Below are 18,416 nucleotides of genomic sequence, written 5' to 3' on the forward strand. Positions count from 1 at the left end.
CTGGACCAACGAAATGGCCATCCGATGGTTCAGAGCACGCACTATGGAATGAGCCACGTGTAGATGCGTACGTATACGTACGCACCATCGCAGGCCCACTACCTTTGATGTGTGGACGATAACCCGACACCGTGGCCATCCCATATCATCACCATCCCCCCGCGCCATACGGCATCCGACACTACTACCCTCTCTACACGCTGGCCCATCTTGTATGATGGTCCATCGTGTAGAGGAGCCATCAACTGTTAGTATAATACAGTGCCATAAGCATAGAAAACTACCAATATATGTATATATGTGTAAAAGAAGATAGCGGACGTGTCCTGTACTTCGCGTTAGCTATCAGTGTAGTGATCATTTAAATGATCTATAACGTTAAGATTTTATTCGATAACAGACATGTCGATATTTCGTTTTGGCCAGTGCCCTATCCCACAAAACTTTACAAGTGTATAATTCGACAAAATTGTTAAATTGTAAACAAAAAAATGTACCACAATAATTACAAATATGTATTCGTTACAAGTCTGCGGTATACAAATATGTATTTTTGTGTGAAAGCAAAGCCGGCAGATGGCAAATATAGTCGGGAAAACCACCTTGTCAGAAGAAACAGAAGGCAAATTTAAAAATTGTAGGCGTGAAGGATGATCTTGATATGATCATTTCACCTAATAGGTAACAGACAAAATTGATTTGTCAGACTATAAAATACAGTTTTAAACAATCAAAAGAACAATATAAACACGACAGGCGGATGTTATTGGGGATAACCCGCTGTATCAAAAACTATTGAATGAATTGATATCAGAATTATTGATAAAACTGTAATCTTAATTGGTTAAGAGGATTATTCGATTTATTTGCGATTTTACTGTTGTTATTGATTTGTTATCTTCGTAATTAACATTATCAGATAACAAACAGTAGCGCTATAAATAAATAATGTAAGTAATGTAAGTAGTAAGATTAGTAAACGTGAACGCATCACGTGTTATGAGACTTAAATTATCCTCAAACCCACTTCAACGGACCATCGCTATACCTACATAAAAAAGAACTTAAATAAAATTCTTTTGTCGACAGATACGGCAGCACACCAATGCTAGGAGCACAATACCTCGGCGCACCCCTCCCCCGACCCCCACTCTTCGGCGCCCCCCTCTACACCTCTGCCCCTCCATTCCACTCCCTTCTAGCCGGCCTCGCGCCCCCTAGAAGATCACCCGACCCCCCGCCAGTGTCACCCCCTATATCGCCAGGCAGTGAATCCCCCCCAACGGCTCCAGAAGTAGAAAGAAGGAGCTCGAGCATAGCAGCTTTAAGAATGGCCGCGAGAGAACATGAGATTAGGTTAGAGATGCTGAGGCAGCGACACCATTCGGATCTGATCAGTTGAAACTAGGACATTTGATCCAGTGCTAAGACCCAATGGTAATCGATTCACAGATCGCTATATACTCGTATTATAGTTCGTATAATATGCTGGTGTGAGGAAACCAGAGATTGTTGAATGTATTCGTGTGTAAAATGCAGAATAAAGATATTATCTTAAATTTCATAATTTTATTTCGGAAATGCGACGCTTCTTTCACTGAATAGATCGTTAATACACTCAAAAGCAATCAAAACGTATGAAATAAACTTTTTTTTTGCTCTAAATGGCAGATTCAAAGTGATTCGTTTTCAGTGTATTTAGACAATAAATGAGGCACAAAACTTGATCTTAATGTGTAAATGAGATCTCTTTTTACATGGCTGCCCAAAAAAAGGAGTGTATGTATTGTTTTTAATTGGAATTATATCGTTATACGAACGTGAATCGATTTTAAATGTAAAATTTAGAAAAAAGTATTAGCTAGGCTTTAAGTTAATGTAAAGAATGTACTTAAATCTCCGTCCACTTATTGTTATTTATTGTAATGTTAAGATACTTAAAGGAATGCCTTAATGTCTCAATTAAATATTTATAGTTAATTAACTATTATCTGTAAGGGATCAAACAAGGAATGGTTTTATTATTATTTGAGCAATATTTTATTTATATAAAAGGTGATATTTTTGTACAGAGTTTCGATGAATCAGTACTAGTTAACATAATTCAGGTCAACATACAAAAAAAAACATGTGCAAGTGAACTAAACAATTTTTTTAATTGTTAGCCAAAATAAGTGAAAATTAAAAATGGTTATAAATTATTTAAGATATATTTTTACTTTTCACTACAAACTAGCAAAAGTAAAAATGTTCTAACTTAGATTACCAGTTATCAATTTGAACTTATAATTTGTATTATAAATAATAGCACCAAAGAATTCCGTTGTAATAATTATCCAGTAATGAAAAACGAAACTTAAACATGACCAGTGTTTACTGTACCTTGTGTATTGTTTGTTATTTTAAATGAAATTGAAAATATCGGTATCACGTACAATAAAATTAATTGAAAATATTTTTTGTCTTTAAAATTGCCTCCCTAACCCCATTTTTACACAAAAATATTAATAAATAACACGAAGAAAGCCGAGAAGAACAAATCCAGTAAGTATTTACCTAGACTTGGCTCACGAGATAACTGCCATGTGGAATGTTGAATCGGCGATCATTGTCCCAATAGTCGTTTCAGCGAACGGTCATAGCGAAGAGTCGCGATCAACACCTTCGGATGCATTCAAGGGTCAGAAGCAGAAGGCAGTAGTCTTGGACACGGCGCGGACAGCCCGCCGGTTCCTCTCTCTGCGGCCCTGACCACCGGCAGCTTGGGCCTTGTCCCGCGGCACCCTAGGAAGGGTTTTTTTATAATATGGTTATTTAATATAATGTTTTGTTTTGTTTCAGTATGAATTTTTGTATTTTATTTTTATAACCATATTATAAAAGAACCTTACGATGAGAAATAAATAAAGAGAACAATAACACGAATAAAAAGAGTTATAAGTAAGGCCGAAAATCAATTCAACTTTTAAAATGACTAAACACCAACCCTAAAAACAAAAAAGCGCACTCAATTACCAAAACGTAAACGTTAAGAGTCTACCATTAAAGAAACCAATGAGAAATAATCCAATTTAGAAGAACAATCGTCAATCATCAATCACGGAATCGTTACGCAGTGAGTGCCTGCTAACCGTCCCTGTCCATCCATCATACTAAACAACGGATACTCAATTAATTACATAATCCCACCTAATTAAAATGTAATTCAATTATTTTTAATCGTCCAACGTGGGCTGCAGAGATTGGATTTTCAATCTATTAATCTAAAAATTCAATTACGTACTATATGGCAACGAGACGATGATTTAACGATTAAAACAAGAATACCTACGCCGAGCACGATTTCTTTAATTGAACGCTTGTATTTTTATGGGCGAAGCTTGGGCGGCTACCGCTTTTATGAACTTGTTCACTGATTTATGTTTCAAACTATGAATGAACCGAACCGAATGTTGTAATACCAGTTTCATGCAGTTCAAAGCGTGTGAAAGAAAAATTAAGGTACTTACTGATTGATTTACAACGGCTGGCTTCGCAATGTTTCCGCTGGTGGCCGGGCTTCGCAAAGCATCTAAGCGCCACTTGCTCGTTAACTCAGTGTCAAATTGTACTGGTAACCATGATAACTCCAGGTTTAATCGGGTAACCCCGGGTTAGTGGGATGGTGCAAGTAGCCCTAATCAGGGGTGCGAAACTCCTGAGATCGGCCAAACTCGGCTCCGCTCGGCTCAGCATTGCTCCGAGCAATTATTAGGGTTCGCACCACTTGACTTCCTTTTGCATGCACGACCACAGATAAGATAATCACTTGAATTTTGACAACCCTAAATAGCCGAAAGGGATAGTGCCATATATTAGAAAGAGATAGCATGATTCGACCCTGAACCGCTGTCAAACTTCGGTTTTGTAGGAAGTTTTCTTTCTGTACGGTAGTAGGTACTATTATTTATTCTGTGCCCTAATTCTACACTAGGGGTCTTAAACCATGGTCCCTGGAAGCACCTGCAAAGGCCTGCGAATTTATTGACAACACAACACTATTTTGCTATAGATTTCCAAACAGTTAGTGATAGCCCAAGTAGCATTGCAAGCTGTATATAAGCTGTATTAAAGTTTATTTGTATACTATAAGCTGCACAGTTAGGCTGTACAAAGGCTGTATAAGCGCTTATACAGCCCTTATAAGTAAAAAAAGGGCCCAAATTATACAGCCTTTGGCGTTATTAGAGCTGTAGAGTAGCTGTATAAGCAATACATAAGCTGCATAATAGCTGCATTACAGCTATATTTCGGTGTAACAGGAAACCTTAACACTACAGATAATCTCTTATAAGTACGATATAAGAATATAAGTTTTAAATGAGTTATAAGAAAGAATTACAAGAGAATAATAATCATTTAAGAAACTAAAATGTCTTAATCTTGTTCATTCGTAATATAGTAATGGCGACAATAAAGTGTTATATTAGTGGATGGTAAAAGTAAAAGTAAATATTATACAGGACTTGAATGGAATTTTACATTATTGGTAAGTGCGGATTATTATTTATTGTGAACCTGTGTATCTTTTCTGGCAAAATATTTACGCGCCTGCAAAATAACAAAGAGAAACCATAAGGAAAATATCAAAAATCGGTAAAGTTACTGTTTGTTTTTAAGGTTAGAGTATCAAAAATATTTATAAATATTAATTCTAAGGCTAAACAATTTATTTTAGCTGGTAATCATAACACGGCGTTAGTCTGCTAAATATTTGCAAGTATTTCTTTAATTATATTTACAAATACGTTTTTTTTTTATTGTAAAATGGCGACAATTTTTAAACAGCCTACAGGATAGTTGGAGAGCATTATAATCTTAGTAGCTGTGCTGTGTAATAAATGGAGTGTCTTTTACAGCTTTTGTAATTAAAACAGCTTTATAATAGAATATTTGTATTCGTTTGGCTGTATTTCGGTTCTCCGTACATAAGTTATAATTCTCTTTAGAGATCCGTATAACAAATAAAAAACCTGTACTGTAACTGTCATTCATTAAAAACATTCGTAATACCTAAAAAACTAAAACTAGTGCCTACGTCAAATCATGGGATTAGTTGTCAAGCGGACCCCAGGCTCTCATGAGCCGTGGCGAATATTCCTTTAGTTTTATAATACACTTATTTTCAGAAATCATTACACTACTATACTTATACGAGTGTAAAATTACGCCAAAAGATTGTTATAAGCGACTCTACCAGTAATACAGAAAAAAGCTGTACTATAGCCGCCATTTATTCATTTGGTTTTATAATACCCTTACAGACAGAAGTTATACAACTACTATTCTTATAGGAGAGTAAGATTACGCCATAAGAAATAGCTTTAAAACGGGGTTGACAGATACATTTGTACAGCTACAAGTGCCAAGTGATACTACAATACAGCCTGTATACAGCTTTTACGATAAAATTAGCTTGTAGTGTTTCACAACACTTAATGTTTTAAAACGGAGTTGACAGATACTTTTGTACAGCTAAAAGTGCCAAGTGTTACTACAATACAGCCTGTATACAGCTTTTACGATAGAATTAGCTTGTAGTCTCTCACAACACTTTTAGTTTTATAGTAGATTTTTTATATTCTGATAAAGCACCCCATGCTTCCGCAGAATCCTTTATAATGATTTTATACAGCTTGAGCTGTATAATGTCTGTAAAGTACCTTTTATACAGCTTAAATCTTTTCTGACACTCTTATACGTCCCTTAAATCACTCTAAGTTCTTAATTGGCTGCTATATTGATAATGCCGACACTTCCATGCTACTTGGGAGATAGATAGATAGAATAATCTTTATTGCACACCACAGCAGACAACGATCATACTAAAGAACGATCTCTTCCAGAAAAACTTAACGTAGCGGAATCAGAGAATTTAAACAAAATAAAAGGTGTTGCAAACAAAAAAGGTACTTTGTCGAGTGATCCCTTATGAGAGGTAAATCACTGGTCCATACCAAGACCACAGAAGCAGTAAGCGGATCTACCACTGAGTCAATCATTCATATGTGACTTTCCATCACATAAGGGTCCTTATAGTCTAAGAGCTAGCTACGGAAATAGGTATGCAATTTATAGAGCAACAAAATCCCTCTAGTTAGTGTGCCATACTATCATATTTATTAATCCGGGCGCCTGGCAGCTGTTCAGCGGTGGGAGTGAGAGTGGATGGGCAACAAAGGGGTTGTAAAATCAAGGGGTTGAATAGAGCTCTGAGTTTGGTGTGATATAATAGCTAATTATGTATTTAATTCAAATATAACAATGCCAGGCGTTTTATTTGGGGGAAACGTAGTGTCAGGTGATGAAAGTACACAAACCACTTGAGCACCTACATGAAGACCACGAGCAAATTGCAACTGACTCACAATTGCTTTACGCATAGTCGTATGTCTAGTACTACTACGTAACTACTACGTAAATTTCAACAGAAATTCTGATAGTAAACGTTCTTATTGCAGATGAAGCATAAGGACTCTTCTCTGATGGAAAGCCACATATTAATGGTAAAGTCTTATCTTGCATCTCGCCAGATACATGAAAGGTCAAGTCAAAACTACCTATTATTCAATTGCAGAGATCCAGCGATAGCACGGCGCAGGGCCCTGTTTTACTAATGAAAAATAAATAATAACTCTGTTAATTTAATTGTAATCGAATTTTTATCCCGCGCCCATCAGCCTGGCCCGCCTCTTGACAGACCCTTATTACTACCTAGGCGGCTCAGGTTACAAGAGGTAGCGGGGTCAGGTTACAAGAGGTAGCGGGGTCATAAACTGAACCGCTTCGGGGTTGTTCGCCGAGGGACGTAGTTCTATGCAATCTGACATAAGCAAATAGCGTCTCTGTAGTGTATTCCCATTTCTCCCCGCCAGGCACAAATGGGAATAGGCGTTTTCATATAAATTTGCCATTTGCCTCTCTATATACCGTCTCTTATTCCGGGTGCGGAGCACCGGAGCAGTCACAACAGTGTAAATATGTAGATAGAGAGTTCTACCAAGTTTTTCGCAAATTACCAATTGGAAAACACGTTAGAAAAACTTTTCTTTATCTTTTTTTGTACATATTATTTTGAAATTAGTGATAAATACGATATTATTGTTCGTTCTATTACGAGTATAATTTAACTCGCTTAGATCGTAGAACGTTAAAGATATTTCGCCATATGTGTATACCTTGCACCATCTCACATTTTAGACATTTGGGCGGAACCTCGCCAAATCTAATTATGAGTTCAGGCAAAAAACCCAAGCAAAATGCACATTTTTGTATGTTTTGTAAGGTTGTCGAGATTCCCCTGTTCAGGACGACGGGTTTAATGGGTTATTATTACTCGGTTGATTCTGTTCATCAAAGTTTGGAAGCCAGAGGATTTTTAGCCACTACAGAGGCCAATATGTGATGTCCCACGGGTAAAGGTAGGTACCTTATGGTGGTTGGCGCTTATGCTATTATTAATGCCGCTCCAATATTATTGCGGCACTATGCGACGCAAGCGCAGCCGCCATAAGGTACCTTTTGCCGTGGGACGTCACATATAAAACCGGGCAAGTGCGAGTCCGACTCGCGCACGAAGGGTTCCGTACCATTATGAAAAAAAAAACTGAAAAAAATGCAAAAAAAAAACGGTCACCCATCCAAGTACTGACCACGCCCGACGTTGCTTAACTTTGGTCAAAAATCACGTTTGTTGTATGGGAGCCCCATTTAAATCTTTATTTTATTCTGTTTTTAGTATTTGTTGTTATAGCGGCAACAGAAATACATCATCTGTGAAAATTTCAACTGTCACGGTTCGTGAGATACAGCCTGGTGACAGACAGACGGACGGACGGACAGCGAAGTCTTAGTAATAGGGTCCCGTTTTACCTTTTGGGTACGGAACCCTAATAAAATACCTATACCTTTATTATAAATTGGTATGCTTATGATGATGATGCCTTATTACTGTAAGTACATATAATTATGTCATCATCATCTTCCTCGCGTTGTCCAGGCATTTTGCCACGGCTCCTGGGAGCCTGGGGTCCGCTTGGCAACTAATCCCAAGAACGTAGGCACTAGTTTTTACGATTAGTAGCATTAGTGGTAGTTTGTACTGTAAGTATGTATCATCATATTAATAGTAACAGGGCAAAATATAGTCTAAACTATTTTGACTCAAATTTTTTTTCAGATTTTTCTCTTTTTCAATAATTACTTTAGATTCTATTTGTGACTAAAACATGAATTATTATTATACTATGAATTATTATATAGGTACTATTAGTTGCTACTAAAATATATTAAGGATAAGTAAATAACAAACGATACTTTGTATAAAAGTATTCAATAAAGTTGCACTGGGATAACTTCGAAAGTCCTTTTAGTTTAATAGATATTTGTTATTTTCATCAAAATTACCCCGTTTTAGAAGTTACTCAAAAACACCTTACAGGTTAGATATAATTTCGCAGAAATCAACGTACGAAGGCGAACTTATCCCTAACCTTAACAATAACCTTAGAAAGCGAAAAGATTTAGTGATAAAAGTTAAAACGTTATTCTGCCGTATTCGAACTTCAAGATATTCAAAGAGACGATACGTACTAGATACGTTATAGTTTAGATATCAACTAGTTCTCTTTTGCAGTGCAATTCGGGCAACCAATGTCACTTTTACGTTAGATAGAGTAAGATATCTATTAGATGTGAATTGGATCTCTAAGTCATATCCTGTGGAAATCGTTCAACAGTATCTCCAGAATCGCGCAAATGTCAAATTTGACAGGTTAGATCTTAAACATATCGTTATCGTATCTTGGTGATGTCTAATAGATGTCTATTTCAAAATCCGAATCGGGCCCATTAACCTATAAGATTTATACAAGAGAGTGGTTCACTTACTTCTTAAGCTTTTTATATACAAATATTTAGTTATTAATTCAACTCGACCATCTGCTCAAAATTAAATGCGGTAGGTTAGTATAAAAGTTTATAGCAAGGGCATAACTTCAGTTTTAAATTTATAGTCCATCGTCATTCGAATAAAGGTCACCACCGACTTTTGACACCCGCACCTTCCCTACTCCTAGTACTCCATAAATATCAATACAATCGATTATTGCAACACGATTCCGCTAAGCAAACAAACCGACCGTTACCAATAATCGATATTATGTATCGATGTTCCCATCACTGGTATCGATTAATTATGAATTGATTAGTGGTGGGCGGCGATCCTCTAACGAGCACTGCCGTTTCGAATCCTCAATTTCAAATATTACATCACTATTTTTATTGGATATCAAATTTAAATCTTATCTCTTTATGATATGGTCGTATTTGTAAAGAGTGAATTTTTAAAAATACGAGTGTGCTAAAGTTATCGCTGTTTCGTGTTCGTTTAATTACTCTATGTAAGCTCTAAAGTGTGTCAAAACGATTTTGAGCTTTATGACACAGGTCCTAAGGTTGTAAATAAGTGTGAATGTCAGAAAAGGTCTTGGGAGGTTAAATGGTACCGCCACAGTCGTGTACCATTGTATGGTCCCGCTCCTGGTCTTGGTTACTTGTATGGAACATTCTTTGTTAATAGTTTGTGGTTAGTTTTAATTTAACAGTTTAAAATTACCATATGCATTCTGTTAAATTAAAAGTCGTTAACACTACATAATATCTACTTATTAATAGTTTTTAAGCGAGAATTTATGTAGGTATGTTACTTAAATACTTACATATAGTAGCGTCAAGTAGCGTAGTGGTGTATAGGGGCAACTCTACTACGTGACGTGAATTAATTAGGTAGGTACCTAAGTACTTAAGTCGGGTAAGGTGTGATGTGGTAAGACATTGGCAAGAAAGAATGTAAGATGGACAAAAAAAAAGAAAAGAGTAGGTACCTAATAAAAACGGAATTTTCAAAATCACCCCGTGTTAAGCTGTTAAGCTAACCTACTTAATAACTGGCATTGAATATAGGTTATTTTTGTTAAATAATTGCCTTCTCTATTAGGTATCGTGCAAGTATTTAAAAAATCCTACAATGTTACCAAAAAACTTGTAAAACCAAAGAAAATCCTACTTTTTAACCCCCGACGCAAAAAGAGGGTAGTTTTAGTTTGACCGCCACGTGTGAGTGTATGTCTGTGGCACCGTCGTAGCTCTTAAACGGGTAAACCGATGAGGTTGCGGTGTTTTTTTATTTGAAAGCACCTGCTTTTCCTTGCTGCTTTGAAAGAACCTTCTCTATAGAAGTATAGACCGACCGCTTAAATGAGTCCTCGCCTGCGCGGTACGGGGGCGACGGGGTAGGACGACTAAGTGCGGGTACCGTACGCCTGCCGCCCGCACCTTCCCCGCCACCACATATTGGTAGTTCTTATAGTTCGTTTTTTAGCATTAGAAAAAAGGTAGACAATATTGACGTGTCTTTTTATTGAAAAACACTTTCGAAAAATAAGTCACGGTAAATATGTAACAATTATGAATCATAATACGATTATTTACATTCTTTGACTTTCATAAGTAATAGTTACTGATATTTAAAAAGCGTTTTTCAATTAAAAGTGACGTCAAGATCGCGTAGTCTTTTTCTAATGCTAAAAAAAACGAACTATACATAGATATGTTATATAAAAATCGATTCTTTGCGTTATTATTTTAATTTATTAAATTATAACACTAATTTCCCAAAAACAAAGGCCGAAACCCATAGACAAACAGCAACTTACGAGCCCCCGCGATCAATAACTTTAATTATTGTTATAGCATCCAATTATAAGGGCCCCGAATTGTTTCCACTTTTTCTGCTTCACTGGCGAACTAATTAATGATTTAGTATTCAGAGAGGTGCAGGGTTGTCAAACAAACAAACAAACAAAATTTACTTTATTCATGTAGGCCTAGCAACAAGCTCTTATGAATCGTAATTAATCTTAATCTAATTATCAGAGCAATTTATTGATGTTAGTATTATTCCATAATAAAATTGGATTATTATACATATCAAATTTAACACTAAAAATTTCACAAAAGGATCGTCAAACATTAAAAAGATTGTATAAAATACTAGTCTAGAATTTCTAGAATAAAATCTAAATGTCAAAAAAAAGCATAAGTAACAAAAGAAGTAGATAGTATTACATCGGAATATCCATTTCCTCATCAATAATCAAATATACCTAATAAATAAATAATCATTTCGAATAACAATTAATCCCACGTTGTAATATCATTCATGTAGTCTTGTGTGGTATAATAAGCTTTAGAAATAAGTTTACGCTTTACATAATTCTTAAATTTATTAATAGATAATTCAGTAATATGGTTTGGAAGTTTATTATAAAATCTTACACAATTACCCATGAATGATTTTTTAATTTTATGGAGCCGAGTGAAGGGCACTGCGAGCTTATGTTTATTTCTAGTATTAATATTATGAATTTCACAATTTTTCCTAAAATTTACAATATTTTTATGTACATACAGAATATTCTCATAAATGTATTGACAGTGCACTGTCATTATGTCAATTTCCTTAAATTTATTTCTAAGTGAGTCTCTATGGTTCATTTTGTATATTGCTCGAATAGCCCTCTTCTGCAGAACAAAAATGGTATTTATCTCTGAAGCACCGCCCCACAGTAAAATACCATATGCCATAATGCTATGGAAGTAACTAAAATATACTAATCGAGCTGTTTTCACATCAGTTAACTGACGGATTTTGCTCACTGCAAAAGCTGCAGAGCTCAGTCTATTCGAAAGAGTAGCAATATGGGGACCCCACTGGAGTTTAGAATCTAAAGTTATACCAAGAAAAACTGTACTATCAACTAATTCCAATTCCTCATCCTTCACAATGACACTTGTTTGTACATGCCTTACGTTACTACTAGTGACAAACTTAATACATTTAGTCTTTTTCTCATTTAACAGTAAATTATTAACATTGAACCAATTTACTACTTTTGAAATAGCATTGTTTACATCATTGTAAGCTTGTTGCTGACGTTTGACTTTGAAAATAAGTGAGGTGTCGTCTGCAAACAATACTATATCATGGTGGGTCTTAACAAGGAATGGCAAGTCATTTATGTAGATAAGGAACAGGAAAGGCCCCAATATTGACCCCTGTGGTACACCCATAGAGACCAATGACCCAGGTGATCGCTGTCCATTCACATCGACCCTTTGTATTCTACCATTTAAGTAGGACTTAAGTAAATTCAGTGCCGATCCTCTAACTCCGTAATAATGAAGTTTCCTGATTAATGTTTCATGACAAACACAGTCGAAGGCCTTAGATAAATCGCAGAAGACACCTAAAGCATCTCGTGACTCCTCCCAGGCATCGAAAATATGCTTAATTAGCTCAACACCAGCATCGGTTGTTGAGCGACCCCGTGTAAAACCAAACTGCTTATTATGCATCAAATTATTAACGTTAAAATGTCGTACTAATTGAGAAAGAACTAATTTTTCAAAAATCTTGCTAAATGTTGGTAGCACAGATATCGGTCTAAAGTTAGTGGGGTCAGAGCTGCTACCAGATTTAAATAAAGGAATTACTTTACTATGTTTCATTAGATCAGGAAACTCGCCGCAATCAACACTGTTGTTAAATATAACTACCAAGTCAGGCGCTACAATTTCTACTAAGGATTTGACAGCATGGACAGAGACTCCCCAGAGGTCATTAGTTTTTTTGACATTAATTGATTTAAACGCCTTTATTACATCTGAGGTACAAACATGTTCAAAATGAAGGTCTCCACAACACTCTGGAGCGTTATGTTTTAATAATGTAACAGCAGATGAGGGTGATGAATTTAAATCCTTAGTTGTGGATACTGGTACCTCGGTGAAAAATTTTTCAAATTCTGTAGCTACTTCTAAATTGGAATCTATAATTTTGTTATCAATGTTTAGTTTAAGTTCTTTAATTGTATGTTTCGAGCGACCAGTCTCCACATTTATAACTTTCCAGGTTGCTTTAACAATGTCGGAACTACTTTTTATTTTCTGACTTAGATAATTTCGCTTAGCTATATGACAATCTACTTTAAACTTCTTCGAATACTCCTTCACATGTTCTTTAAATTCATCACTCTGATTAAACCGCCGTTCCTCATATAAGGCATACAGTTCACGTCTTCTTTGATGTAAGTCCGCAGTAGCCCACTCACTAAAAACTGATGCACCACTAACTACGACCGATTTTGAGGTGAATATCGCATTATAATGATCCATAAAAGTGTGAAAGAATGAATTATACATACTATTAGGACTCATATCGGAAGACAAAAAGGGTAGCGCCTGAACTAAACTTAGCTTCATTCTTTCCACGCGGTCCGAGGTTACTGGTACAAAAGTTATTTGTTTTCTCATGGTATTTTTCCTTAATGCCTCAAATACCATTAATTGACCTAAGTGGTCTGATTCTAATGGTATTTGAGGCATTAAGGAAAAAAAATTTGGATTTTAAAAAGTTTTATTGATATTATAATATCTCATATTAGTAGAACTTTTTAAATATCCTGTAAAGCCTCCGTTTGATTTCTACAAGCCAATATCAAAACAGGTAGGCCCAAAACTACGACAAAATATTTCACTGGGGCATATTGTAGACAATTTTTTAACAAACGACAATACGTTTTGTTTTAGTCAGATATATGATTTTATATAGTTTTAATGTTTAATGTATTAATTAAACGTGTACCTAAATAAGAAAAAAAATCCTAAAAATTCTTTGTCAACGTATTTTTATAGTATCGGACACATATATTTTAAATTAAATGATGAATATTCATTTATTGTGAAAAGAATTAAGCGTCCTAGAGTCGGACCACATCCAGTTTTCATTACCAAGTGCTACGTCAAATATGGAGCATGTTGAGATATATATGTATGCATTCTATTCTTACTGTCAAGTTTATGCAAACGGCTCGATTCGGGATGACGTTCCACGGCAAAAGGTACCTTATGGCGGCTGGCGCTTACGTCGCATAGCGCCGCAATAATATTGGAGCGGCGTAAGCGCCAGCCGCCATAAGGTTCCTTTTGCCGTGGAACGTCACATATCTTTACTATTTCATATCTAGTGAATCTCTAATTCATTTCCCGAATCACGCCGAAAGTTAGCGTAGTCACTGCCGTATTCGAACTTCAGGATATTCACAAGAGACGACACGTACTAGATCCATTCTAGATACGTTATAGTTTAGATGTTCTCTTTTGCAGCGCAATTCGGGCAACCAATGTCACTTTTACGTTAGATCGTTACGTCATTACGTCATTAGTCGTATTCATACGTTACGTTTAAGATCTCATCCACATGGAATCCAGTCATTAGTAAATGTAAGCGGAAACGAATATCGACAGTCGATAAATCGAATATCGTTAGTGTTGTGTGTCGACAGAGTGACATCCCTAGTGCGCAAAACGTTCAAACTGATAAACAAGACCAAGTGCGGGTAGTTCGAAAAACTCGCGCGGCTAGAAGATGTTGATGTCAACTTGAGCCAGTCTTCTCCGAGACCACGGGGACAACGCCGTCCTCGAAACGTCGGAGGTAAATCTTAAAACTTAAATACGCGATTAAGTCCCGTTGTGCAGTTTGATAATGTTTAATAATCGTGAAAGTTTAAATCACGTTAGATAGAGTAAGATATCTATTAGATGTGAATCGGATCTCTAACAACAGTTCAACGTTCAACAGTATCTCCAGAATCGCGCAAATGTCAAATTTGACAGGTTAGATCTTAAACATATCGTTATCGTATCTTGGTGATGTCTAATAGATGTCTATTTCAAAATCCGAATCGGGCCGTCAGTGTCTAGTCTTGGGGCAGCCCTGTTGTCTGCGCGTGCGCCGCGGGAGCTGCGCCTTGCCGCCCCGCCCAGCGCCCGCGCCTTACCGAAACGGCCCCTATACTACAGTTCCCATAGACAGCGGAGGATCTGAAGTAATTAATTATCATAATTAGAGCAGGTATAAGTACACGTATGGTATGCACGTAGAGTTAGACCAAGAAAAGTCTGCAGCGATTTTGATAGCCCACGCAGTGCAATGTCATTTTAAACGTCAAACTTCTATGAAATTATGACGTATAAATAACACTTGCACTGCTTGGGCTATCAAAATCGCTGCAGACTTTTCTTGGTCTAACTCTAGAGTCGGGCCAAGCTAGTTAGCTTGCAGAGTTCTGCATGGCATTTGCAATGACAATCGTTATCGTTAATGTCTTTCTATGAAAATATGACGTAAAAAAAAGACATATTTTCCAGCTAAAAATCGGTTAGCGCTAAGTATATTATACGTATCAGCCTTGTATTGATACCTATCAACTTCTTAACTAAGATGCTACTATTGGGTCAGTTTTGCACCTTACTGTAGTTACTTTAACAGTCCTTATTTTACCAACGTTATTATTTATTCACTTTCTACTGTATGTATTTGTGAACAAATATGTTTCCACGCAAGCTGCAACGGTTTCTACAAATGAAGCCTTCCCTTATACGCAAAAATAACGTATGCTCGTATTCAGTTTCATATAAATTGCATAACATAACAGTTCCTTATGTTTATTTAACGTCTTTGCACAGAATATATAGCTCCTAGATGGTCTACTTTGAAAATTATTTTGTGACAAGTACGAAAGAAGTCAAAACTATGGCTAGAATCTCCGGACAGACAATTTCTGGACTAACCTAAAGGCCCCTGTACACAATGGGCCAGCACCGGCCACTCCAAGGGACGCAGCCATGCGGTAGAATGAGATAGCAATATCACTTGCTCCCTCTAACGCATAAATGCGTCCCTTGGAGTGGCCGGCGCTGGCCCATTGTGTACAGGGGCCTTAAGGTGCCGGGCTGTAGGTAGTCAGAAGGTAGGCCATTATTTACTGGACAGCCTTTGTAAACTGTTCAGCTTCGTAAGTTCCCGCGTACTTAATTGTCATCATCATCATCAAATGCCCTGGGTATTTTGAGGTTAATATGTATTTTATTATAATCGGTAGGCAAGAAGTAAGTATAAGTATTTATTTCACAAATCGTAAAATCACTGAAAGAAATGTTTGCATAACAGCACCTACCACAATACTTTGTTACTAATTACCTATACAAAAACCTGTTACAACATCGGTTTTAGAATATATTATTGAGCAAAAGGCATAGCATACTGCGGTTATGCCGAACTATGATCTCAAAACGAACGGCGACGAATGACAACGCGCGTGTGTACGATGTATAAGGGGCTGTCCATAAATGACGTCATCGATTTTTGACGATTTTTGACCCCCCCCCCCTATAATCATCCAAAAATCATGCTTCAAATGACCCCATTTCCTCCTACTTCATGCTACCGTCATCCGATGTCCAGACCCCCCCCCCCCCCCTAATTTGAAATGACGTAATTTATGAATAGCCCCTAAGTAATATAAGTATGTTAGTATGCTGAATCGCAATTGAGCAAAATGATTTATTTTATTAGGTACTTAATTTGGGTAAAATTTTGAATTACTTACTCAAAGAGTTCGGCTACTTTTTTTCAGTGGAATAAAAAAATAATCTTCTCGTATTACAAAGTGACGTATTATTATATTATTATATACAAAGTGACCGATCTTCATACCGCACATCTGCGCCCACTACACTCGAACATTAACGTTTTTCACCACAAACTCCGCTCTGTAATAAATTACAATATCACAAACAAAACCTCTCAGGAAAGTTATTAGGGTGAAAGTGCAAAAAATAGTGCTTCCGAGCAATGATGAAGACGTTTGCAATCAATTACAGTGACGTTTGTATGGGAGCGGGATGTATGGACATGTGATATGACAGTAGATTGGGTTTTTGCGCAGATACATTTGAATATAGGATGCATTAGTGTGAATGTATTCATGAAGGTTTTAGAGGAAGCTAGAAAAACGTAACTACTTACATTGTAACGTTTTAAGGAATGTGCGAATAAAATGCATATATAAATAATTATTGAACATTTTTACACAAATCGACTAATGATAGCCTGTCTTGTGAGTTGGGTGAGTTCACGGCGTATATAATATAATTTAAAAATATTAGCAATTAGGAAAACTTATCAATATGGGATCCTTCTTGCCAAAGTCCATTTTCTATCCCTGTAACGTTAAATAGGGTTATATTGAATTGTGTAAATTTAATAACCTACGACGGCAAAACGTACAAGACACGATTAGGACGGAAATCACAGCTCAGTATACCTACGCAACTACGCAGGGTGCAATGTACAATATTTACTTTTGCTTTTAAATGCTAAAGAAATACGCTCAGAAGTGCGCCAATCATGTTACCTATAGGTAAAAATAGACCGCATAAGCATATAATTAGTTTTTGACCCTAGTTATGAACTTCTAAAATCTTCTTCTTCTTCCTCGCGTTCTAACCATTTTGCCACGAATCATGGGAGCCTGGGATCCACTTGGCAACTAATCCCAAGAATTGGCGTAGGCACTAGTTTTTACGAAAGCGACTGCCATCTGACCTTCCAACCCAGAGGGTAAACTAGGCCTTATTGGGATTAATCCGGTTTCCTCACGATGTTTTCCTTCACCGAAAAGCGACTGGTAAATATCAAAAGATACTTCGTACATAAGTTCCGAAAAACTCATTGGTACGAGCCGGGGTTTGAACCCGCGACCTCCAGATTGAAAGTCGCACGCTCTTACCACTAGGCCACAATCGCTCTATGAACTGTTAAAATATAAACTATCAAACAGTCCATCTCATCAAATGGTCACAAAAATTCAATTATCAATATTTTCAAAAACGTTCACATTTCTAAAATTAATGTCGAAAGGCAATCAACGCCATGTTTTAAATAAATTTAAAAAAACAGTCTCTTGTTCTTAACTTTTTTTACGAGGTTGATTAGGGCCGATGTCACGCGGATAAAGGGCATAAAGCCTAAAATTGAAAAGGCCGCTTCATTAAAAATGCTATATTTTATGATTTTTAAGCAGGCAGGTGAAACTTATGGCGGGCGCCAGGGTGACCACGGGTTTGTTAGTTATTAGTTACTCGTTAGAAGACGTCGTCGGGTTATATAAATTTAAAACAGTTCAGAATCAAGAAAGGGGAGTGTGATAAAGCAGAAAGAAGCATTTTAAAAGTAAAAAGTGGTTTTATCAAAATATACCGTGTAATACGAGAGCAAATAATGAAAACAGATTGTACAGCTCAAACGAAGAAAACCAGCTTTTAACATTAAAAAAATCTGACTAACTTTTATAAGTACTTACCACGTTTTGTTTTTGTTTTTTAAGAAAAAGACAGGTGCCTACATTTAAGACATATGGATTTTTTTTACTGGGAAAAACAAGCCTTAAAACTTAAACCTTTGATAAGTA

General features: G+C 36.4%; 1 protein-coding gene across 2 annotated transcripts in view; it reads left to right on the plus strand.

The window, feature by feature from the left end:
• The window catches only part of LOC134790968 (homeobox protein aristaless-like), a 126,526-nt gene extending 124,070 nt beyond the window's left edge, over window positions 1–2,456 (plus strand). For both annotated transcript variants that reach the window (XM_063761999.1, XM_063762000.1), the window contains exon 5: window positions 1,090–2,456. In XM_063761999.1, coding sequence (XP_063618069.1) covers window positions 1,090–1,402 — 313 coding nt within the window. In that variant the 3' untranslated portion in view covers window positions 1,403–2,456. The remainder of the gene's footprint in view (window positions 1–1,089) is intronic.
• The last annotated feature ends 15,960 nt before the right edge of the window (window positions 2,457–18,416 follow it).

The sequence above is a fragment of the Cydia splendana genome, chromosome 5 (assembly GCF_910591565.1).
Source record: "Cydia splendana chromosome 5, ilCydSple1.2, whole genome shotgun sequence".
Lineage (NCBI taxonomy): Eukaryota > Metazoa > Arthropoda > Insecta > Lepidoptera > Tortricidae > Cydia > Cydia splendana.